Genomic DNA, 25,874 nt, shown 5'->3' on the forward strand with positions numbered 1-25,874 from the left:
ATTGTTTTACTTATCCCATCCTGGAAAATGTATATAAAGTATGTGCCACATCTAGTCATGTGTCTACGTTAACATAAATTTTTAATGTTTTTTAGAGTGTGAGGAAATATTAAAGTTGCAGCATCAATTGTGGTATTACTGCAATTGTTATTGCAAATACATGTAGCAAGCCCTCTTTTCTGGATGTAACATTAATAATTGTAATAATTATATCTTCATAATTTGCTTGACATTGACTATTGTTGTTACACAAGACTAGTTTGACGGTACATTATATTCATTTTATTGTACCAGTCAAATTAATTCATAAAATCTGCTACACACAGTACAATCATCTATTATTAATTATGTGATTTTATTTTAGATTTGGCCTGCTTTTAAATAAGAATAAAGCCCATCACAATTTTGTAGTAAAATTATTTTATTGAAACAAAACTTCAAATTGAATACAAATGAAGGAAAAAAACACAACATAAATATACAATATTGCATTTCTTACATAACAAACAATAATAAAATATGAAATATCAACAATAAATGTGTATTACTATGATCATTAAAGGGAACCTAACAGCAGGATTAAGCACTTTAAAGATTTACTAAAGTAAATCCCATGGACTTTAAGCAAATCTCCACCTTGCAGACATATTATATTAAGTGTCACTGTCTGTTTCCCCCACCACACCCAAGCTACATCATGTGCATGTTCCAGACATGTACATTTTGGCAATGGACAATGTATCACAGCTGAGGTCATCATACATAGTACATGCCCTGCAGCGCAGGTGCTTGGAGCATTTGCAGGATTTGATTTTGGTGCAGAAGAAGTTAATAGGCAAGACATATACAGGGATATGTTGTGTCTGGCATGGAGAGCTAGGGTTAATAAGGTGCAAGGTTGTGTTTGAAGTGACAAAGATGGGGTGCAGAGCATCCTGCCGATGCTTCAAAATCCTCATTTATATAAAGAATAAAAATGCTATTTCCTGTTTTAGTGGAGTCAACCTGCAAAAAAAAGAAAAATGCCTGCACTCAGTAGAAGGAGAGATAAAAGAAAATGGAATTAGTTTGGGGTGCTTGAGCCTGCTGTCAGATCACTTATCTGCTAATAATCCAGAATTCCACATTTACCACATCTGAATCACAGCAGCTATATGAAACAATAGTATGACCTGCTCTTCTAGTTTACATATTCTCACCAATTACAGTACCACTGTTCTGCATATTTTTAAGCAGGTCAAGTAACAAACAGTAAGTAAAAATAGTGTGACTTTGTCAACAGGAATCTTGTTCATTTTAAATTTCGAGGTACATAACACTCAGAAATAATTTGTGCTTTGAATACGGATGTCCTAGATAAAGCAAACAAATGTATTTATATACTGTATACTTATACTCACAGAAGACTATAAAGCAAGAGAAAACAATAAAGATGTAATGTTTGGAACATTTTTATTGCATTGCTCTAAAGGAAAGTAATTGTAAAAGCGAGACCATATTTTAGAAACCATTGTGGTCTACAAGGGATACAGTACATGAAAACAAGAGAGCAAATTCAAAATCACAGTTTGGCACTTTCACTCATGGTTTAGCAAGAGGCATTAAACTATTGTACCAGGGAATGAGATAAATCAGTAAGAAAGGAACCCATTCAGCTAGATTTTGCACCTGGGAAATGTGAAAGATTATTAATAGTGCATTAACATTGCTCTGCTGATGGATGGTTGACATGAAGCTACCTGTTGCAGACAGATAGTACGTCAGAAAGACAATTGAATTTAAACCAAAAACTACACCTTTCTTTGTCTTTGCTTCCAACTGCTCTATTTCTAGTTTTATATATTGCTGGAAATGCCTAAGTTTATTTTTAGGAAGGAAAATAAACTGTATTCCTTCAACAACATACTGTAAATGGGTGGTGAAAAGAACCTAATTAGCAATAATTATAATAAAACAAAGAACCACTCAAATAATTTACTATTTGTGTTATAAATAACTGCTCAATGAGTGGTCTTTTGGAACAAAATACCTCATGTTCTATGACTATGAAACTTGCAGATGTACAGAGCCAAAGTTTAGCTTGAATTCAATGAGTTTCTGTAGAAAAATATCCCAGAACAAAAGTACCGTAACTGAAACTGATGCCAAACACATGTACTTCCAACAATCTGTTTCAATGGTACAGCCCTTTTCCCTCTGCACCCTGCTCTTGTGAGCCTTATGACCAATATCTGGCCTCAGCAGTCACGTATAGAAGTGACTACACTACTGATGAAATGCTGTTGGTGCACATGTAGCCACTTATATATGTATGTATAGCCAGTAATGTAACAAGAAGAAATGTGGGCTTTATGTGAAATGTACACTGAGGGTATGCTTCTGAGAATGTCTTTATTTCACATCCCCAGAAGGTCTTCTGGTTAGCCCAAATATCCTTTAAATATTTCCTAACCAACTGGTTCAGGTAATCTATGGATACCAGGATAAACATAACTGGGTGGTAGTTGATTACTGTGGGGCATATACCAAAATCCAAAAGAGGTCATTAACTCTAGACTATACAACAAAGAGTAGTAATAGTGCCCAATGACAGCAAACAGCTGTACTAAGTCACCCTGCAATAATATATAGCTAATATTATACAACCAAATGTAGCCTGAACAGTATCAATAAATATACTACTACAAAAATTAAAGAAAAATTGAAACATGATTAGTGTCATGCATATAGTCATATTGCAGCTCCATATAAATCATTGGGGTCAAATAACTGTGTGCATTTAGGTGCTTTCATCTGGAATCCAACAAAATGTTGGAATGTTTCATTGGATCCCTTATTTTGCCTTAGAATCAAATAGCTATCTGCATCAGATAGCAGGTAACATCTGCATAACATATACAAGCATCCTACAGCAGCTCAAGTAAAGGCTAGAGCAATGAAGTGCATAGCCATAAAGAAGTTTTTAACTTTCTGCACGTTATTTAGACACATCTGAACCACATAAAGCTTAAAAATAAAGCAGTAGTAAAATAAAATGAAGGATAATGGGTAGGTCATACCTCAATAAAAAAATAAAACTAAAGAAAGTGAAAAATGCTCAAACTTATAGTTGGAAAAAAACACTAACATTAATAGAAAGCAAAAAAAGAGCAATGCCAGTACTAGTAGGTTTTGCCAATTACCGGCACATGTTACGTATGAGTCATCTTGATTAGAGAAAATGAAAAACAACCTCATACCCTCCCATACACTGTAATTACTGGAGTCGTTGAACTCCCGCTGGAGTAAGCAGATTGCAGAAGAAGATGGACAGAGTTGTAGGGACAATATTGGTTGACATTGTCAGTAAATCCACAGAGAAAACTCACAATTATAACAGGACGTGTCATATACACCTATTGCCCTGGAGCTAAACAAGGGATATAGTAATAACACTAACTACACACATATGTGCACACACATAGCACAATGTAACAACTCTGCTATCTCTCCCTACAACATTCACTCAGTCTACTAAGACATCTGGCCACGAGCCAGCAGACTCATTTGTCTGAGATCCTAAACAAGTGTGTGTATTTGAATTCCAGTTTATAGATTTTCCCAATGGTGTAATTAATTAAGTGTCCATAAATAAACACGTAGGAGGTAGGCATTTTCTTAACCGGTGCAGGAAACAAATACAAGCTCCTGATAGACAAAGCTCAACATATTGCTAGCAATTCCTATGTTAAGCTTTTAGCAAGCCGTTAAGTGGATGACTTGAATTTACACTGCTGGAGCACTTCTGCAAATATCAGCAATAAAAGCTTTGCTAGTAATACTCTGTAAAGATTTATACAAGCATTTGGTTACAGTGTATAGTCCTTTCCTAGCACAAGTAAAAGCATTTTTGCCATTTCTTTCTATAAGTAAAATAATGCTTGCTGTGTTATTTTACTTTTACACACAAAAGGGTAATAAGAGTTTTGTTTTTACTGCGCCTACTGTCTCAACTGGTATGTTAATAGACAAAAAATAGAAGTCTGGTGAATTTGAAAGTACACACTTGACCATGATTGTGATTACTGGGTCAAAGGAGGGAGTATTGGCTTTGTCCACAGTTGAACAATATCTTTAAAGATTCATTGTGCTACTTTTATCATCTTGTTATCCTCAATGTGTGTTATTATTGTAGCTTATGGAGACATGAAGGCCTAATAACAGATGTTTTATCAAATAACAAAAGTGCAATAGGTATAAAAAAAACTGGAGAACAATGAAAATAGAGCAAACAAAGACTCTAGAATAATCTGTGAAAGTGACTTACGTCCAAGAAAACTGCCAATGTAAAGATTGTTAAAAGAAACTCTTTTGTAGTCAGCAAAAGAAAAACTACATGTCTTTAAACTTTTAAATCTCAAAGAAATTTTCTTCATATAGGCAGCCCCTGTCTATAGTCCTAACAGGGCATGAAGATATCATAAAATGGAGTGGTTGACTTTGAATTGTTCTGGCAGACTTGACTGCCATTAAAGGGAACCTGTCACATTTTTACAAATACAGCTAGTGACAGGTTCCCATCCTTCTTTTAGCTAAATCAACTTTATCTTATATTACCGGGCATCAGAGGGGGCTTGTCCTGCTCAGCCAGTGCCTCTTATCTACTCCACCCCATGACCCGTGCCTCTTCGAAGCTTTCTATGTGACCAGGGTGATGTCATCTAAGGTCCTTTAACCTAGTTACGTCTACCCCATGTATGAATGTGATCACATGAAATCACAGTGTGCCTCCATGGAGCAGAGAGCCAGGTACTGGGAATTAAACTTTTATAAACTTTTGTCAACAATCAGAATTCTGGCAAAGGCATTTTGAAAATGCAAGCATAGCATTTGTTTGGCAAATTGCTCTGATTTGCAAGATTATGGCCTACTACAAAAATAAAGCTTTAATTGATATTGTTTGTGTAAGAAAAAGTTATACAATTTTCCAATATACTGTTTGTAGCAATCCCTCATGGTTTTCTAGATCTCTGCTTGCTGTTCTGCTAAAGAAAGCTTCTATGTTTACTTCCAGTGGATATAATCTGTCCATGGTCATGTGAGGGACATGCAGGCACGAGCCATGATTATCACACAGCTCTGATTACTCTCAGTGATAATAACAGTTTGTGCATTGGGTGTCCATGACATCACATGGACAGAAATAAACATAGAAGTTTTCTATAGTAGGACAACATGCAGAGATATACAAAACCATGAGGAATTGATACAGAAAGTATATTGAAAAATTGTATAGCTTTTCCTCACACATCCAATATCAACTGAAAGTGGACAACAGTTTTAACAAAACATAGTGTTATTAATAAGCTAAATATATTCAAACACAAATTATATGCTACATTTACCAAGTTTTAATACTGAAAATAAAAAACATACAGAAAATTCTTTACAATATTTATGTACACTCCCTGCACTCATGCAACGTGCAGCATAACATTTCCTGATTGTGAATATAAACTCAAGATAAAAGGAAAACATTTATAATTAAGACTTTAGTAAGAGAATACAGTTTGACCATGTCAATAGTTAAACACACAGCTATAGTGATTCTAACTTTAAACCTGAAACAAAACTTTATGAACTTTAAATTTTCTGTACACTAAAACATTTACAACAAATTATATTTTTCATTTCAGTTTCAATCGGGAAAAATCAGTCTTGTATAAAATTTAAGATATTTCCTCTATGTTGTCCATTATCTTGTTTTCTACTGATGCTTTTTACTTGAAACCCTGAGCGAGACAGTTTGTTCCCCCCCACCCACCCCCTAATGCTCTTTGTTGTACTAAACAGGCTTAGAAGGTTACCAAAGAGCCCGCAGAAATGGAGAGAGAAACTAAGGTAAGGATGATGACACTATAACCTAATAGGACATATAGTTTAAGTTCAGGATTAATGCAGATCCATATAATAAAATTGATCTTAAAGAAAGTTACAACAAAAATAAAACTCCCTACACTACCTCTACACTACTTCATTACTAAATTAATAATATCTTATGTGTTGATGTTAATTCTGTAATAAATTGTACTTTCTATCTGAAATATATGAAGAATTTGTCTATATGTGTCACAGGAGATAAGCCATTTGCTATCCTCCTCTGAGCAAACCTGTATCTGCCTGTAAAACAAAAAACGGCCACATTTATCAAAGCTAGTGCAGTCTGTACTATGTGCAGTTTACCTGTGGAGTGTGCAGAATGCAACAGATTAATCAAAACTGATGCATGTTCTTCATTATTCTGGTGCCTGCACTGCTCTAGAAGTCTGCACCATTTTTTTGGTGCACTTTGTTCATGCTGCAGAATTGTGGTGAGCGTCAGTAAGAAATATGGCACAAACACCGACTAAGCACAAACACACCCATTTAGGTGGACATTTTTCTGTCGTGTTGGATACAGTGCACAAAAACTAAACTGGCACAGACGGTTTATAAATACAGGTGCAAGCAGTTTGACATTCAGTACAAAGTCAGACAGAAAAACTGGCACAAACACTTAAATAGATGTGGGCCAGAGAGTTTCTTCTATTGTTATTTCTTTAATAGAAGATCCAAAATTGTAAGCATCTATCCTATTGACTAGATCCAGCCATCTCAACTGAAGCCACCAAAAATGGAAGAGATTGCTAGGACATTAACATTTGTGCTCTATGCAATGTCTCAAGCTATAGACAAAAATGATATCCTATGGGGGAAAATCATCACAAAATAGGGGTTTAAGGAAAAATTTTACATAACTTAGTACGGTTTTAAAAAAAATGGGTTGGAAAGCTGGTGTAGTGTAGGTAGTTTGACCAGATCATCAACTTAGACAATTTTTAAAGATCAATTAAACTCCAGTAGAGGTGCACTAAATTTATAAAACCGTTATCTTTGAAGCATTATACATTTACCATATATACTCGAGTATAAGCCTAGTTTTTCAGCACAAAAATGTGCTGAAAACCCAAGCTCGGCTTATACTCGAGTAAAAAAAAATATAGGTTTTACCAGGTTTTTGTGGTAAAATTAGGGGCCTCAGCTTATACTTGGGTCGGCTTATACTCGAGTATATATGGTAATTTAATTTCTAGACTTAACGTCCCTTTATGGTTGTTTCGCTATTATTTAAGTATCTGTTAATTTCAAATGCAAAACTAACACTATTAGCTAAATGTCAATGATTATTATATTTGCCAATGCTTCAGCCATATGAAATATTTAAAAATCATTAAAACACAATAATGAAATTGCTGTAGTATATCAATGCTGTGAAATACTATGCATGGACAAACAGTTCAGAAAAATCAAAGGCTTAAGACTCAATAATATCTCAATGTGCAATGAAGAAAAACAGTAAAATACACAAATGCAAATTAATCACTGTCTTAAAATTAAAATATTTTCTTATGTATATGAAAATAGATATGTGCACAGTATAAAAACTGCAAATCAATTACATTAAATTATTTATATGTACACCAAGAAGGTCAGCAACATTGGCATCAGTGCAAGCTTTATTAAAACTTGGTATATGAATTATCTCAAGCGGTTGCTGACCTTGCAGCTCGTGGCTCCAGTGTTTTGCAATAAAATAAACAGTGTTAAAGATCCACATTTCCTTGACCATCAAACTGTATGTAGACTTCACACCACTCTTCTCAATGAAAGTCTACTTACAACTTTTTCTGGAAATTTCTTAAAACATTTTACAATATAACTGTTTAAAATGCAATAAGTAGACCATATGATATATGTAATAAATTTGCAAAAAATTAACATTAGTGAAATGAGCATCTGGGAGCGATTCTGAAATTACAATAAAATGTTTCATTCTTGTGTGGATCAACGAAAAAATGGTAAGAAAATATTGTATAGCTAGGGACAATGCATGGAACCTTGCTGAGGTGTACAGTATTCACATTTCTATGAATTTTTCTTCTGTGTAGTTACAAAAATCTAAACTTAAACAAAGTTTGTGCTATCAGAATCTTAATCTGATTCTCATCCTGATCATGCAATTATTTTTAATGAAACAACTGTCCTTCTTGATTTGAGCTTTACTGTGTAATGAATTACAAGATATGTAACATTTCTTAAAAAGAAATAAATGTCCCAGGACCAAATAATGTTCTGTTTTACCACCCAGTGAGGACAGCTTTCTAAAGTGTTTTCCATATCTTCACTGTGCCACATTCAAGGGACAGAACTGGTATGTTCAATACATATTGAGGAAGTGAAACTATCTTCCATTCAATCTTGCTCGACCATGTGCAGTGGGATAATAACAATCCGTGGGGCTACACCGTCCACTTATACCAGGAGTACCAGGCAGTCCTTGATCTCCTGGTGGACCTGGGTCACCTAAGAAAACAAAAGTAATTAACTTATGGTACTTACTAAAAAGTATATTCGAAAAGTTGTAATGGAGTCAATGGAATCATAAAATGGAGATCACATATGCTATATGTTGTTATAGATGACAAAGAACCTTAAAAGGGGACCCGTCACCCTAAAAAACCCTTGAGGAGCTGCTTACTAAAGTAAGTATCACATATGCTATATGTTGTTATAGCTGACAACGAGCCCTTAAAGATGACCCGTTACCCTAAAAAACCCTTGAGGAGCTGCTTACTAAAGTAAGTATCACCCTAGCCCTACCCCAGTAATAACAGTGTTAAACTACTAGCTTTATTGGAACATACCGATAAAGCTCGCAAACACTACAGTGCATAGCCCTCCAAACACCGGACCAAGCTTACAGTGGTCTGGCATATTCATGAGGGGGTGGTACTAGGAGACGGTGACTGCCACATGAAGCCTGGCAGTCACCGCCGGCAAATGGTGTGGGAGGGTAAGCTTGGAACGGAGTTTGGAGTTGAAGCATCGATGGACAGAAGAGGACCTTCCGGGAGGCGTCGGAAGGTGAGTACACTTTTTTTTCCCTTATAGACCCGAGTATAAGCCGAGTTAGGGTTTTTTAGCACATTTTTTGTGTTGAAAAACTCGGCTTATACTCGAATATATACGGTATATCAAAAAGCAATTCTACAATTTGTCTGATTTTATTTTTACTGCAATAATCATGGCATATGGTGTATTACTAAATGTAATGTATTTTCCATTTTGTGGCCATATTGTGATGGAGGTTAACTTTTTGATTACTTTTATAACATTCAATAGCAATTAGCAACATTACCGTTTAACCTTTTTTTACTGCAACATTAACTATGACAGGTACATTTTGTGATTGTATGGTTCCAGCTGTTATAGACATGTTGATAACAATTATGTATGTTTTTCTTTCCAATAATAAGGCAATTTTGTTCTTTGGATTTTTTTTAAAACTCTAACTTTTCTTATCGTTATCATTATAACTGTTACATAATATATGTGCTTCTGCGCTTCAGCGTATTTTACATGCCTGTAAGATTCTGTTTGGTGTTTTAACCCTTCCCCTCTGACATACCTCTAACAGGCAAAAGTTACCTTCAATCTTAAAGGGGTTATGCCACAAAACTAATTACTTCAAAAAGCTCCCAAAGAGGTTAAAATATTTCAAAAATCTATTCATAATGGTTACCTGGAATTATAAATACTTTTTTATTTGTTATTTTGATGCTTGTGCAGCATCTATTCTGTGTCACAGAAAAGCAGATGTGGGAGGGGCCTAGCCAGGCACATGCACGGCACTGACAGCGGCAGTTCAACCACAAGTCCTATAATGCTTTACAGGTGTCTCTCTCTCATAGGGTATGCTTCCACCTGATGTGTTAAAGTAGTCCCTAGACTTACTACAGCTGATTCTGCTAAAGAAACGCCATGACTCCTCCACCAAAGCCATTACACTGTTTCGTTCACCTTTCATCACTGCATATGTGAGATACATAACAGCTAAGATATACGTTTTTCAAACACATATAAAAAAATTAAATATGAGCTAGGATTGACTGCGAGGGGCAATATAGACAGCTTTTATAAATATTTTTTCTCATAAAATATAACAAACTTGTGATATATATACACACACACTATGGGGGGTGGGAATAAAGAGGAGGTGTTATTTGGAGCGCACAGTGAAAGTCGTAAAAACGGACCCCTCAAGAAAGTGAGGCAAATGCAAAAGTGGTGCATTTTTTTTTCTAATTTCACCACATTTGGAATTCTGGCAGTACACAGAAAAATAAGCCATCACACAGATCTGTACACAGAAAAATTAAAAAGTTATGGATTTTTGAAGGTGGAGAGTGCCTGTGTCTGTATAATGATACCAAACGTGTGTGAATAGGAAATCAGAATAGGTAATGATAGGAGATTCCACTACCATCTACCATCTTAATCCATCCTGATAAACCATAGACATTACTCATAGATCCAGGCACCGGGACTGTGGTATCTTCTTATATTTGTCATCCATGGCCTCCTTCCTTCTAATATCAACTTTTAAAATGATGTTAATGAGCCTGAAGGGTTCTATGGGGTGTTACCAGGATTCCCCCGTGCCTCAGATTCATAGGTTAGATGCATAGATAGATAGATATGAGATAGATAAATAGATAGATAGATATAGGAGATGGGTAGATAGATATAGGAGATAGACAGACAGATAGACAGACAGACAGACAGACAGACAGATAGATAGATATGAGATAGATAGATAGATAGATAGATAGATATAGAAGATGGATGGGTAGATAGATAGATAGATAGATAGATAGATAGATAGATATAGGAGATAGATATGAGATAGATAGATAGATAGATAGATAGATAGATAGATAGAAGATAGACAGATGGATAGATATAGGAGATAGATAGAAGATAGACAGATAGATAGATAGATAGATAGATAGATAGATAGATAGATATAGGAGATGGATGGATAGATAGATAGATAGATAGATAGATAGATAGATAGATAGATAGATAGATAGATAGATAGATAGATATAGGAGATGGATAGATAGATAGATAGATAGATAGATAGATAGATAGATAGATAGATAGATAGATAGATATATAGATAGATAGATAGATGGATGGTCTCCTGCTAGTCAGGGACAGGGGTTCTTTGTAGGACAGCAGGGTAGTAGAGAGGGATGCTCAGTAGTCAGGACTTATAGGAGGAGGGTTGCAGGACATGTGTGAGATGAAGTGAGGTCAGGGCTCAGCTCCTTTACTTGTTTTGACTAATGGTGGCTACATGGGGAGGGGAAGGGAAGGGCTGCTACACTGTAATATGTTAGATCTACAGCCATGTTAGGGGCAGTCTGTGATCTGGATGGACCCTCTGTATTCCTGGGTGTATTTACCTTTAACCCCTTAAGGACGGAGGGTTTTTCGTCTCATTTCTCGCTCTCCAACTTCAAAAATCCATAACTTTTTCATTTTTCCGTGTACAGACCTGTGTGAGGGCTTATTTTGTGCGTAACAAATTTTACTTTTCCGTAATGTTATTTATTTTAACATGCCGTGTACTGCGAAGCTGAAAAAAAATTCCAAATGTGGAAAAATTGAAAAAAAAACGCATGTGGGCTCAGTTTTTACGACTTTCACTCTTCGCTCCAAATAACACGCCTACTTTATTCTTTGGTTCGGTGTGATCGTGGTGATACCAAATTTATACAGGTTTTATTGTGTTTTAATACATTTTCAAAAATTAAACGAATGTGTACAAAAAGAAAAAAATTTTTTTGCCATCTTCTGAGGCTAATAACTTTTTCATACTTTGGCGCACGGAGATGTGTGAGGGGTCATTTTTTGCGAAATGAGGCAACGTTTTCATTGCTACCATTTTGAGGTCTGTTCGACATTTTGATCATTTTTTATTTCATTTTTTATGTTATGTAAAAAGGTGTAAAAGTCGCATTTCGGACATTTGGGCGCCATTTCCTGCCTCGGAGGTCACCGCCGCCTGTAACCGTTTTTATATTTTGATAGATCGGGCATTTTGGGAGGCGGCGATACCTAATATGTTTGTGATTTTTACTGTTTATTATGTTTTATATCCGTTCTAGGGAAAGGGGGGTGATTTGAACTTTTAATATTTTATTAATTTTTTTTATTTTTTAAACTTTTTTTTTTCTTTTTTTTTCACTATCTTTTAGACCATCTAGGGTACATTAACCCTAGATGGTCAGTTCGCTCCTACCATATACTGCAATACTTCTGTATTGCAATATATGGCATTTTTGCAGCACATTCATTACAATGAGCCACTGGCTCATTGTAACGAATCTGCAGCTGCCAGATAGCCTCGTGTCAAAAGAAGACACGAGGCTACCATGGCAACCGATCGCCGCCCCCCGATGACGTTCGGGGCGTGGCGATCGATAAAAAGATGGCGGCGGCAACGGGGGGGTTAATAGCCGCGATCGGTGCTAGCACCGACCGCGGTTATTAGCGGTGGGGGTTTTATGCATTATGCAAAAACCCCCACCTTTGTATGAAGAGGACTCAGCCCGTGAGCCCTCTTCATACATCCCTTATACCTCTGCGCCGTAGAGCTACGGCGCAGAGCGTTAAGGGGTTAATGTGCCCCTGTTTGCACTGGTGGAGCCTGATGTTATCACTGAGACATTCAGTACAGACCACACTGCACTCGGCGGCACAGCTCATTCGGCCCATCCCCTTCACTCCCATTGGCTGCTCCCTGTCAGCTGGTCTCCTTCAGTCTGAGGCAGTGGAGGAATCTGCAGTCAGATATGTAAACAGACGAGCAGAAGGTGATTCCTTCTGCGCAGACTCGACCAGGGGAGAAGGCAGGCAGGACGGGACACAGCTACCAGCAGGGGGAGCCAGCAGTCACCTTACAGCAGAATAGCTCAGTAAGACTGCATATTTTCTAATAACAGTAAATGGTGAAATTATAGCTTACAGTGCACTGAGCTAGAATATGTCTTTCTGCTATGGTGACACAACCCCTTTAACCACTATAACATGGTGTTACAGCTAAGGTTTTTCCATCAGCACGTTGTTCATGAACAGCCATTTACCAGCTAAGGCTACATTCAGATGACCACCCGTGGGACGTATGAACAGCCGCAAGCTTGGGGTCACGTATGTTCCCATAGATGGCAATACAGTGCCGCACACGTACGCCACTGCGTACACGGGGAAAAGATAGAACATGTCCTATCATTGCATCTTGGGTGTAAGTCCATGTGGATGTAGCCTAACTCTGCATAACTTGATTTATATCCTTTTTAATATATATCCTTTTTAATAAACAAATTTAATTCATGTATGGTTTAATTCCTAATAGAATAAGTAAAATACTATTGATTTTAGATAAATTTCATTAAAATAAATGAACTAGATTTGTTCACATTCCTTGAAATATCTGACTCACATAATAAAACATCACTTAAGAGAGGCCAACAGAACTATTTTAGTAAAGAAATACAGAAAAACACAGAAGGCAATGGGAAGTGATTACCTGTAGGCCCTGTGGGGCCTGGACTCCCTGGAAGACCAATTCCAAATTCACCTCTTTCACCTTTCTGTCCTCGTAAACCTATTAAAAAGAAGAAACAAATAATACATGAACACCAAATGTGCACAGAATGCCTCTTTAACTGCTTCCATATAAATGCAATGCAACTGGATGCCAACAATAGAAAGTAAGAGACAGTAAATAAAATAAATGGAAAGCAGCAATATCCAATGATTGAATGACTGACATACAAACAAAGCAATAACATTTAAGAAGCTGAGTATTGCACTATGCTTTATAATTTAACCTTTTAGCAACACTGGTCATCATAAAGTGCCAATTTATACTGAATGTTAAAAGTCTTCAGGGAGCAACATAATATTATACTTTACACACATAAGGTTTTCCTTGTGTGTTTATTGCTGTATTATTACTCATATATTTCATGGCCAATGTTATGCAAACAATAAACTTGTAATAACAAAACTGACAAAATACTGTAACATAAATATATTACGACATCTGCAACCATAAAACATATAAAATCTTACTAGTACAACAGTGCACAATACAATGCTTATAGTCATGTATTTTCAGCTTATGGTACAGTGCCTATTAAAAAGTATTCACCCACTTTATTTATGATTTACATATACGGATATATTGGGGACCATTAATTATTTATGGTGGTGTTTTTGGCACCCGAATTTAGCAGTGTTTTGCACTGTGATTTTATATTGTGACACACCCCTTTAATTTATTTGCCCCCCCCCATAAGATGAACCACATTCAAAAAGGGGTCTAGAAGTTGGTAGACTTGCATTTTCTTGGTATGCTTGTGCGCCTAGAGTTATATAAAATTGTTGAGTAACTAGAAGTGCAGAAAGAGAAAAAATTGTGATTTTCGGAAAGCTGAGGGTTTTGTGGCACTGACGCTCTGTAAATCTGTTAAGACAGTATCAAAAGAAAAAATCCTGAGATTAATTTAATCAACAAAGACAAAATCATTAATAAATGTACCCCATTCTTCAAATACCATTTTTTCTAAACTTAAAGAGTAACTGTAAAGGTTTTTTTATTTTTTACAAATTAATAGCTCTTGGGATGTGAAACAACTACTTGCAGTAGAGTTATATGCAGTAGTTTCTTTGCTATTCCTCTCATACTACCTCACTGCTGCAGTGGCTGCCTCCTCTCCATATGCTGATAAGCCTTATGAAACTGTATGTTGTTTACACTACAGATTCATAGGAGGGGATTTGCTGCTACAGTATATAAAGATATTGAAAAATGAGTGACAATAGATGACTAAGGAATTCATAGGTCTGTCTGAAGCTATTGGTTATAACAGCATGTTTGAAGCTATGGTGGTTGGGTATTATTCTGATAGTCCTGCATAGAGCATTCCAGAGAATCAGTACTGCTCAGGAGAAGTCCTGGAGACGTGCAGGGTAGGTTTGAATTAAAGAAGACAATAATCTAAGATCACTGGAAGATTGAAGAGCATAGGTTGGGTGATAGATTGAGATGAGGTAGGGAAGGTAGGGATAGTCTGATGCCACAGACAGAAATGAACATGTCAGTATTGGGTTGGTTAGTAGATGGTGGAAAAACAAGAAGTGGAGAGTTCAGGGTTGGGTCAGTTAGTAAGTGGAAACATGATGTTAGAAACAGCAGAGATACAATCACTGCTGTCCTGCATAATGTAGGGGGATGTTATATGCAGAATTTTATAGTTGGGTAATATCAGCATAAAGATGATACTAAAAACCAAATCTGATGGTTTGTCCAATGGGGCTCTGTAGAGTGAAAAGAGAAGATGACCTAGTATTGAGCTTTGAAGAGCCCCATCAGTAAGAGGAGGAGGGGTGAGAGAGATCCAGAGAAGGAGAGGAAAAAAAAGAGAGTACATTGTCTTTCAGGCCAATATGAAGCATCCTGCGGAGGAGCTGGTGGTCCATAGTATGAAAGAGAAGAATTATGAAGAAGAATTAGGAAAGAGTCACCTTTAGATTTAGCACTAAGATAGTTGGAGACTTTAGAAAGAGAAGTTTCAGTGGGGTGCACAGTGTGGAAATCAAATTGTAGGCCATCAAGAAGTCAGTTAGCAGAGAGATTAACGGGGGTAAGGGGATATTGGATAACTAATATTAGAGGCTGGTTGGTAGTTAACAGCACTAGACAGATCCGAGGAAATTTTTTTTTTATTAATGGAGTTACAACAGCTTGTCTGAAAGAAGAGGGAAACACACCAGAAGAAAGAGAGAGGTTAAAGAATTTAGTGAGGTGAGAAGTGACTGCTGTGGGGAGAGACTACCCAAGATGTGAGGGGATGGGGTATGGGGATGCATGTAGCAGGGCAAGAGGTGGAGAGGAGCCCGGACACTTCTTCCTCTATGAATGGCTTAAAGGAACAGAGCAAACAGTGGGCCAGGTCCTCCACCCAAAGGCCAGGTGTGCACCTTTTTGTGTTGGTAAGGAGTGAAGGGAGCCTTCTAGGATTATTAGGGATAGAAGATATTAGATTGGTGTTCATGTTTAACTAGGTGAAGGGCAGAGTTATAGGTTCTGAACATAAATTTATATTGAAAAATGTGTACTGATCTTCAGTATTTTCTCCACAGAAGTTTGCAACTCCTAGGATACTGCCAAAGGAAACAAGTTTGGGGTGTGTACCAAGGTTGCTGATGTCTATGTGGAGATGTTTGGTCTGAGGGTGGAAAATTGTTGTGGTTAGTAGCCAAGTTAGGACAGGTGAAGGATGCGATAGGGGATAATGATGACTGCAATGTTTCTGTGAGATGATGAATATTAATGGCATGTGCGTTCTGGTTTGTTTGATAAGTGGGCATATTCTTTAAAGGAGAGAAACTATTAGCTGTTAAAAAGAGAAGCTTATGGTCTGAGAGTGGAAAAAAGTATTATTGAAGATAGAAACTAAGAGAGCTATAGAGTCCTACAGAGGTAGTTAGTGATAAAAGCTGAGAGGCGGGAGGGAAGATGGGAGTGTAAATAGTGATGTGAAACTCTCCCATAATGAGAGATGGAATATCACAGGATAGAAAGGGAGGAAGCCAAGAAGCAAAGTTGGGTTTGTATAAGTCACAAATTACTCTAATGCATCAAAAAAGAGACAGCAACAGCAAAAGCGGAAGAAAAGCGGGTGCACACAAATGGGGCTTTGACATACCCCTGGAACATAAAAAGCAAAAAAAGGCAACAAAGCAATATAAAATACCAAATAAATATAAGGGGGTAATGTTTTAAAAAAAGTTTTTTGGAAGTGTTCAAACCTGTGTGAAATAAAGAAATAAACGGAAGTAAAACACGCTGCAGTACACACTTTCTCTAAATGTGCCGATACTAAAGATTAACTTAAAAGTGAGAATTATCCATTAATTTATTTCATCTCACAAAGCTGTTTTTATACAAAATCACATGAAACACAAGTCTAAGGTGGAGGTAAGAAAGGATGGTTCATTTTACAACCTTCAGAAAACAAAATGCTTAAAATGACAGGGAAAGAAGCAAAACTAGTTTTATCTATTATCACAATGACTAAGTCTATAGGTGCAAGTTCTTTTTATGTCCTTACAGATGAACTGGTGGCAGAGTTTAATGAGGTAGTCCTTGATACCAGCTCTTTGATACCTCAATACAACTAGAGCAAAAAACTGATTGCTCTTAGTGAAAATATGTTGAGGTTAACTCATGGCACATCATTTCTGTATCTGCAGGTACTAGCAGTGACTTGTAGTCTGTTTGGACCACTGTTAAAGGAAATGCAGCAAGGATTTAATTTTAGTTTCATTAATTAGACATAAGTTTGTAGGAAGAAATTGTGGGTGAATATTCAGTAATTATGGTAACAGCTGAATCATATAGTATTAATTATTATTTTTAGATACACTAAATGAAACTTTCAAATAGTAAAACAATTCTTGTTTTTTTCTGGTTTCAACTATAAAGTTTTCTCAAGAGCATAGTCAACTAAAATGGTCAACTTTAATGAACAGAAAGAATATATAACTCTTGGATTCTTGCCGAACTGCGCTTTCTACCTGTTTCCTCACACCACAGAAAACACTAGAGGAGGCCACTCAGTGGTTGGAGCAGTGACCTGTGATCATCTTCACCTAGAGTTTCCTGTTGTGTCAGCAGACACCCAGGAGGTGCAGTGCAGCAGGGACTAGGAACATCCATGTAGGGTGACAGGTGAGCGGTAAGTACAGTTTTATTATGTTAGTAACTCTCACCATAACCTTTCTACTTATAATTTCAGTTTGCTAAGGCTTTCTAAAGCTTTCAAGTATTTTAAAAAATTTGTACTTTAAAATTTTTACATTTCTTTTAATGTTCATAAGACATCGGACATCAAACGGAAGGTAGGTATGGACTCTCTGAGGAGAAATCACTGATGATTGATCCGATCCAGATCCAGATCAACATTGGGTATCAACACACAAAAGCTCAAAAGGAAACTGCAATCTTAACATCAATTCACCATGATGTGTGTCCCCTTTCATTCTAATCGCATGTGGAGGTTAGTTACAGCCTTGGTAGTCCTAATAGGGCTATTTTTGACACACGTGTATTATATTATTATTGTTTAATGTATTCCCTTAAAGTACTGTCACAGCATTTATTCTGCAACCACAAAGTGACCTCGTAATCCAAGCAGTCAATTCATGTCACATTTTTCCCAGTTTAGAAATCTTTAAAACATCACATCTTGTTACTGAAATTCAGGTCTCCATAAATCTTTTTTTTCCCCCCAAATAAAAAAGTAAAGTTTCAGGCCTTTGGAGCACTTGCTCAGTGAATAGATAAAAATTGAAAGTGAAAGACTGTGAGTGACCATGCGGTGCAGTCAATTCATGTAACTTGAACTAAAATGTGCTCTGGCAGATTTCTGTCAAGTGAAGCCCGCAGCAGCATAGCCTGCATTCCCAGTGTGACTCTACCAGGGAAGAAGAAAGCTTGGATATTGACGATCTAAGACAAGTGCTAATGTCTGAAGAATATCTACATTCCTGCTATTTACAGTAATACAACCGTGCCTGATGCAAGCATGCTAAACGTGTAAATCTGATTATCTTATCACGATGGAAGCTCGTGCAGGTTATAAGCCACAACCACATACTCCCCAATATCATGCTGAAGTTGGCAGTTTACATCACTGTGTACAGAAATTGACCATGTTTTTATATGCATACACAATGCAGCCACAATATCGCATTTACAGCAGCTGCATTTCCACAATACATTCTCCAGTACATATTATCAACTACAGCAAAACATAGAATAAAGAGAATACTAATTTTATTCCCAGACACCATTTTATTGCCCACAGCACTCGTGGGCCCCATTATTGGTAATGTGGTAACATGTTATGTATGCAGAGACTGGTGAGTGATGATTTTTATTATTTAGGTTAAACCCTTTAATGAAGCTTGGGAGATTGAATTTATACTCAGCAGGGTTGTTGACAAAATTTTAGAGACCCTTAGATGAAAACTAAGGTTTAAAGAAATCCATGCAGATGCAACAGAAACAAACAACACTATATACTTTCTGCTAAATCTGCTGAATGTGGATATATGCCTAAAAGTAGCTTGCCTGGGTAACTCATACATAGCACACCATAGACATTAAATATTTGCAGATTTGGTATCTATCTTGTAGCAGTATCCTCCAATGCCTGCTTTATAGATTCAATACTTTCCCATCCTGCACTCATGGGGCATAAAACTGTTGTCAAAATAAGTGTGAGAAACTATACACTCAGGGACAAATTATAGGGAGGGCTCCAGTGGTGCATGCCCCCGGCCACCACTACCTTACGCATAATGGGGTTCCCACCAGAAACATATGTGAGCTGTGAGCTGGCTGTCTCTAGGAGTGATGGGCAGCAGCAGTGCATGCGCTGCACATGCGCCTGCTTTCTAGCTACTACAGTGATTCAGTACCGACCCAGTTACACTCAATCGCATTCTGCATTCAGTGTGCTTTTCAGGAGCTGTGCTCATGCAGATTGACACCTGATACCCCCCTTAGTACTTAACACTGGTTGGCTGAACTACTTGCCAGACAAGTCCTAGCCAGTCAATGTTAGGTTTACTTCCTCACAGATCACTTGGCTAAATCTGTGAGAGAAGGATAGAGAACTTTCAGAGAAGTAGTGGTGTGCGGGGCTGGCGTAGGAACTAAGTCTAGTGGTACTACTGCCACTGTGCCTGTTAGGCCAGCAGATAGGCCAACATGTAAGTATGAGAAAGTTTAGAATATTAATGATAATTTAGAATATCAATGTGTACCACTGTCTGGGCTACATTCAGTGGGGGGCCCCACCAACCTAAATCTGGCCCTGTATACACTAGTGGTTCTGACTGCATACTAGGCCACAGAATTTACTGTATGTATTTAGTAATCATTCTATAGGATAGATAATTGTATCAATATATTGAATGCAAACACTTTCTAATGTTCGATGGCCCTCCTGAGTTTTTACTGAAACTACTAAATCTAAATTGGGAAAATATAAACTAGGCATAGATGAGTTTTTCTTCTGATTTAATTGATTTATTCCCCTGAGTTAAGCACCAATGGATGTGTCTGGAGACCCCTAATTTTCTGTAGCCATAGTAATGAATGTACCTTTTGGGTTTGCACTTTGAGTTGTGAGCTGTACAGCAGCAAACTTAATAAATAACATAATTTGCTAAATAGATTTGACTAAATGCATGAACATCCAGGAAACCAGTTACATCAAAGCATTCAAACTTTATTTATTGAATCGGAGATATACACTTCATTTTAGGCAAGAATTTCTTTAAAACAAAACAGCAAGTTCAACACACATTTAATATTCTTTTCCCATTCATTAAGCTACACTACTCATAGTAAAACATTTAAAGGGTATTATCACCAGATCAAGGATTATAAATCAAACATTCAGACATACTGATGTTTGCCCCCTCTGGCACGATCTGCTGCTCTTTTTAAAAAAAGTGCTAACTTGCATAATTGTAAAAGCCTTTAAAAAAAGAAGCTAAAAAAAGAGCAGATCCTGCTAGACAGGGCACATGCCAGTATATCAAAGTGCTTGTTTACAATCCTTGATCTAGTGATAGATGTCCTTTACACTGACTGGCAAGTGCAGGGGGCCAAGGCTGCTGAGGGGGCCCACATAAGGCTGTACATAAGGAATCCATGGGGGTGAGGGGGGTAGTTATATAAAATAACCATGTGGGGGCTTTACATAAAATAATCATAAGGGGGTTGTTACAGGGATTTTTAATTCTGCCATGTGAGTTCCCTGCAAATGGGCCCACTGAGGCTCTGTCTCTGAAATCTGGGGCTGGCCCTGAGTAGATCATTATTAACAGTACATTCTTACACTGTTGGATTAAGAATATAAAATACAAAACAACATGCTAGAAAATGAACACCATCTTATGATTTGCACACCGGTAACCAATATTGTAAAAGCACACATTTATTAATAAATCTAGAGTGAAAATGTAAACAGAATCAACTATGAAAGTAAAAGGAATATCATGTATTATTATGAATTTCTTAATTTTCATTTTCATATATATATATATATATATATATATATATATACATTTAACTGTTACATGAGTTACTGGCAAAGGGCATGTCCGGACAAGTGCCAACTGCTGGCAATGGAATAAATCTTTTAAGGTCACTAAAGATACTTGGACTAACAGCTGCAACTTAAACAGTGTAGTTAAGGCTAGGAACTGACAGGACATAACCTGACATTGCATAGTGGTTGTGAGAGCAGCATAAAAAACTGAGGGGGAGAACAGTGGCTGAACACTACAACAGTGCAGCTTCTTTACTGCTTATAGTAGAAGTAGAGGTAGGGATGTAGATCAATGAAAAACTTTAGTAGTTTAAACTACTACTACTCAACTTAAAGGGGTTGACCACTTTCAGAAAATGATTGATATGGTTTGTAAAAGGACTAGTTATACAATTTCCAATATACTTTCTGCATCAATTCCTTACAGTTTTCTTGATCTCTGCTTGCTGTCCTGCTATAGAAAGCTTCTATGTTACTTCCAATTGATAGAAATCTGTCCATCGTCATGTGATGTCACACAGGTGCACAAGCCAATATGATCACAGAGAGTAATCAGAGACATGTGATACTAACAGTTAGTGCCTCATGGATGCAGTGGAAGTTAACATAGAAGCTTTCTATAGTAGGACAGCAAGCAGAGATCTAGAAAACCATGAGGAATTGTGAAAGAAAGTATATTGGAAAATTGTATAACATTTTCTTTTCTTTTATTATTTTTTTAAACATTTCAGAATTTTTAACAGAAGCTACAAATGGTGGAGTCAATGTGAAAGAGAAAAAAACTCCAATGTGGTAGGGGAACAAAACACAGGTCTCGTATTGTAGATCTTTGCCTCTGAAAATTTTTGGTATTTCATAGTCCTTTGCATATTTCCTTGGATGAACATTATTCACATCCACTTCAACATTGTAACTGTTTTCCTATTTGATGCTACACAATCCAATATATATTTTTACATGCTTGTCTATTAAAAGTATAGCATATTGTGGAAAGATCATTTGTTTAGAAAAATACAATTACAAGCTATTGTCACAACTTTTGAAAAATATGGATTTGATTTTCCTTGTGAGTATTTAATAATTCAAGAGAATGTGATACAGATAACAAGCAAAACTAGAGGAGTAGGCAATCGCAGAAGAGATTAATTTGTTTGTAGCCAAAAACACAATTTTCTTCCTCTGTATAGTATACATAGGCTGCATTTACATATAAAGAATGCATGCTGCTTTTGTTTTTAAATCCTGACCTTGAGGTGATAAAATGTGTTTAGTTTTGGTTATGTACTTTGTCACACTGCTTGCCCACATTTCATGAGAAAATAAACTCTTCCAAACAATACAACAGGAACCAAGTAAAAATAAGTATATGGAAAATAATGTGACATTTACTTAGCCAACAACCTGACATTTGGATCCCGCAGCTATATAGGAACCATGCTAAAATGCAGCGTTAAATAAAGGATTTGTTTTATTGCAACAAGTACCAGCATGGTTCTAAGAGTACCGCAAACCTGCCACATTTTTTTACATTCTGGATTGTGTGTGTCAAGGATTTGGCAGCCTGCACCACCAAAAAGATGGATTGGAGGATAACAGGCTACGGGTGATTGGGTGAGCTAACCTATTTGTATCTACCTATTGACATTTATCTATGGTACCGCTCTGGCCCTAGAAAGTCTTCAAGGCTTCATCCTCCTAATCATATTCTGGACTATAAGTAATTTTGCTCCTCACTGCTTTTTTTTCACATACAGTATCACTTATAAACCCTTCATGACTATGGTTGAATTAATGTTCAGTTGTTCATAGGGCAACTGATTATGGATGTAAAAGATTAGGATTCTTTGCTCAAGATCACCCTCTATTTGGTGGTTCTCAAGATAAGTATGCCAGTGGAAGAGGTCACGCGTTTTTGCTCGGTGTCTTCCTCTAGCAATTTTGTAAGCCTTGCAAAATTTTGAGTTTAACTTGGACATAAAATGGCCAACAGCTATATTTCAAACCTCATCATAAACAAGCAAAGTAGGCTTGGTTAAGGACACCCATTTATTTAAATAGAACGATATGACATCTCTAGTATCATACATACCTGAATCTATACTTGAACTTTCTTTTTCTTGATACATATCTTCAGTTTAGAATCAGGAGATCCCCACACTTATGTGTATAAATGAGTGAACCTATTAGTTGGCTTGTAGATACTGTAGAAAATGTTAATGTTTATAAAAAAGTTACTAAACTATTTTGTTTTAATAAAAATATGAGTTTTAGAGGACTAAAGGGGGTTATTTAGCAATTTCTAGGACAATTGAAGCAATTAGTTTGGACAAATTTGATTCAGACACCAAGGGCCATATGTATCACAGTTGTGCTGCACTTGTTCTGTTTTTGTGCCTAAATGAGGCACCTGAATTATCACAAGCTACTACAATCAGTGATGAGTTGAGTTCATGCCTCTCATTTATCACTTGTGAGACTTGTGATTTTGCGGCTGCACTTTACTTTTGGTGCAATATAGATTTGAGCTGCATCCAGTGATCCTCCTCAGCAGTGGCTCCTATCATCTCCTGGAGGAGATCCTCCAGTTCTTATCTTCTGCTGCTCTCCTGTAATTCAGGCCAGTCCACCCCAGACACTGCTTCACGGGGACACTTCTCTGTACTGTCTGTCCCGCACACACTTCTTTTCTATCCTGCTCTGGGCTGCTACTTTCGCAGATTATTTGTAAATAGAAGATCATGAACTATAAACAGAGGCAGAGGTAGTGTAAACACTGGCTGAGCTCTGCTGCTGTGATATACAGATACTACATTGCTCTGCAAAAGAACTCCCAGTCTACACCCCCTTCGGGCTGGAGTGTTTTTGCACCAAAATTGCACCTAAATCAAAAAGTTGCTAGTTATGAATCATTAGTAGACGCAGCAAAATATCTGGATTGATAGAATAAATAAGTAAAACATGGTTATTTTTGTAACGCTGCCAGTTGGGTGTTTGGGTGCAAAATGACTCCAACAAAATGAAATGTTGCTAAAACAACAAAATAAAGTGATGCATCTAGCCTCAAATCTTTTAAAAAATTAAAAAAAGATGCTATGAATCACAGCTTTGGTTATTTCCTTATCTCTACACATGTGTCTTGTCAGTTTGCTAAACAAACATTTAGTAAGGGTCACAGATCGCACTTTCGTCGGACTGTGCACCATTTTCAGGGATTGCAAGGCTTTGACAGCTATTTGACAGGTGTCTCTGTTGGAATTGTGTCACACACGATCGTTTTCTGGCTTCCATACAACAGAAATTGGGGGGAGTACCGTCGGATGATCCGACTGATTCACACTGAGCGCAAGATTTCACTTTCAAATTGTGTCGGAATTAGATATGGGTGAATTTAGGTAAATTCAAATCGACCCAGTTTGGCGAATTTTCACAGAAGATTAGTTTCGAACCGAATTGAATCATGGCATGTGACATAACGTACATCACATGCCGGTTGTGGGTACATGGAGCTCACGGGCTGAATCCTCTCCACAGCCGGTAAATCTTTGCTACATATTGCAGGCTGACTGGTAAAACCCCTGTCAGTGCAAGCACAGACCGCATGGGCGCCACCATCTTGCCAAGGATCGTCGCTCGGGGAGCGGTGATCCATCGACATGACAGCCTCTGGACTTCCAAAAACCTAAAAATTCTAATCACCCCCCCTTTCCCTAGATCCTTTGAAAACTATGAAAAATTCAATAAAAAGTGATTAAAAGGTTGTACAGTCTTTAATGTGATAGCATTGAAAATGTCATAAAAAGTCGCACAAATTGACATCACCCACAGCTCTGTACACCAAAGTATAAAAAAGTTATTAGCACCAGAAGATGGCAAAATACATTTTTCTGTACAGGAGGTTTTACATTTTTGTAAATGTATGAAAACATTATAAAACCTATACATATTTGGTATCCCTACCGCCATACAGTGAGGAACACTACCGCCATACATTGAGGAACACTACCCCCATACAGTGAGGAACAGTACCACCATACAGTGAGGAACACTACCGCCACACAGTGAGGGACACTACCTCCATACAGTGAGGAATACTACCACCATACAGTGAGGGACACTACCGCCACACAGTGAGGGATACTACCGCCATACAGTGAGGAACACTACCACAATACAGTGAGGAACACTACCCCCATACAGTGAGGAATACTACCACCTTTCAGTGAGGGACACTACCGCCACACAGTGAGGGATACTACCGCCATACAGTGAGGAACACTACCACAATACAGTGAGGGACACTACCTCCATACAGTGAGGAATACTACCACCATACAGTGAGGAACACTACCGCCACACAGTGAGGGACACTACCTCCATACAGTGAGGAACACTACCACAATACAGTGAGGAACACTACCCCCATACAGTGAGGAATACTACCACCATACAGTGAGGGACACTACCGCCACACAGTGAGGGATACTACCGCCATACAGTGAGGAACACTACCACAATACAGTGAGGAACACTACCCCCATACAGTGAGGAATACTACCACCATACAGTGAGGGACACTACCGCCACACAGTGAGGGATACTACCGCCATACAGTGAGGAACACTACCGCCACACAGTGAGGGATACTACCGCCATACAGTGAGGAACACTACCACAATACAGTGAGGAACACTACCCCCATACAGTGAGGAATACTACCACCATACAGTGAGGGACACTACCGCCACACAGTGAGGAATACTACCACCATACAGTGAGGAACACTACCGCCATACAGTGAGGAACACTACC

The 25,874-nt window shown here is 37.5% G+C and overlaps 1 protein-coding gene across 3 annotated transcripts in view; it reads right to left on the bottom strand.

The window, feature by feature from the left end:
• Nucleotides 1-403: 403 nt before the first annotated feature.
• COL19A1 (collagen type XIX alpha 1 chain) overlaps nt 404-25,874 on the bottom strand; it is a 553,058-nt gene continuing 527,587 nt past the window's right edge. For all 3 annotated transcript variants that reach the window (XM_072142184.1, XM_072142183.1, XM_072142182.1), the window contains 2 exons: nt 13,457-13,534; nt 404-8,382 (listed from right to left, as the gene is read on the bottom strand). In XM_072142184.1, coding sequence (XP_071998285.1) covers nt 8,261-8,382; nt 13,457-13,534 — 200 coding nt within the window. In that variant the 3' untranslated portion in view covers nt 404-8,260. The remainder of the gene's footprint in view (nt 8,383-13,456; nt 13,535-25,874) is intronic.

The sequence above is a fragment of the Engystomops pustulosus genome, chromosome 3 (assembly GCF_040894005.1).
Source record: "Engystomops pustulosus chromosome 3, aEngPut4.maternal, whole genome shotgun sequence".
NCBI lineage: Eukaryota > Metazoa > Chordata > Amphibia > Anura > Leptodactylidae > Engystomops > Engystomops pustulosus.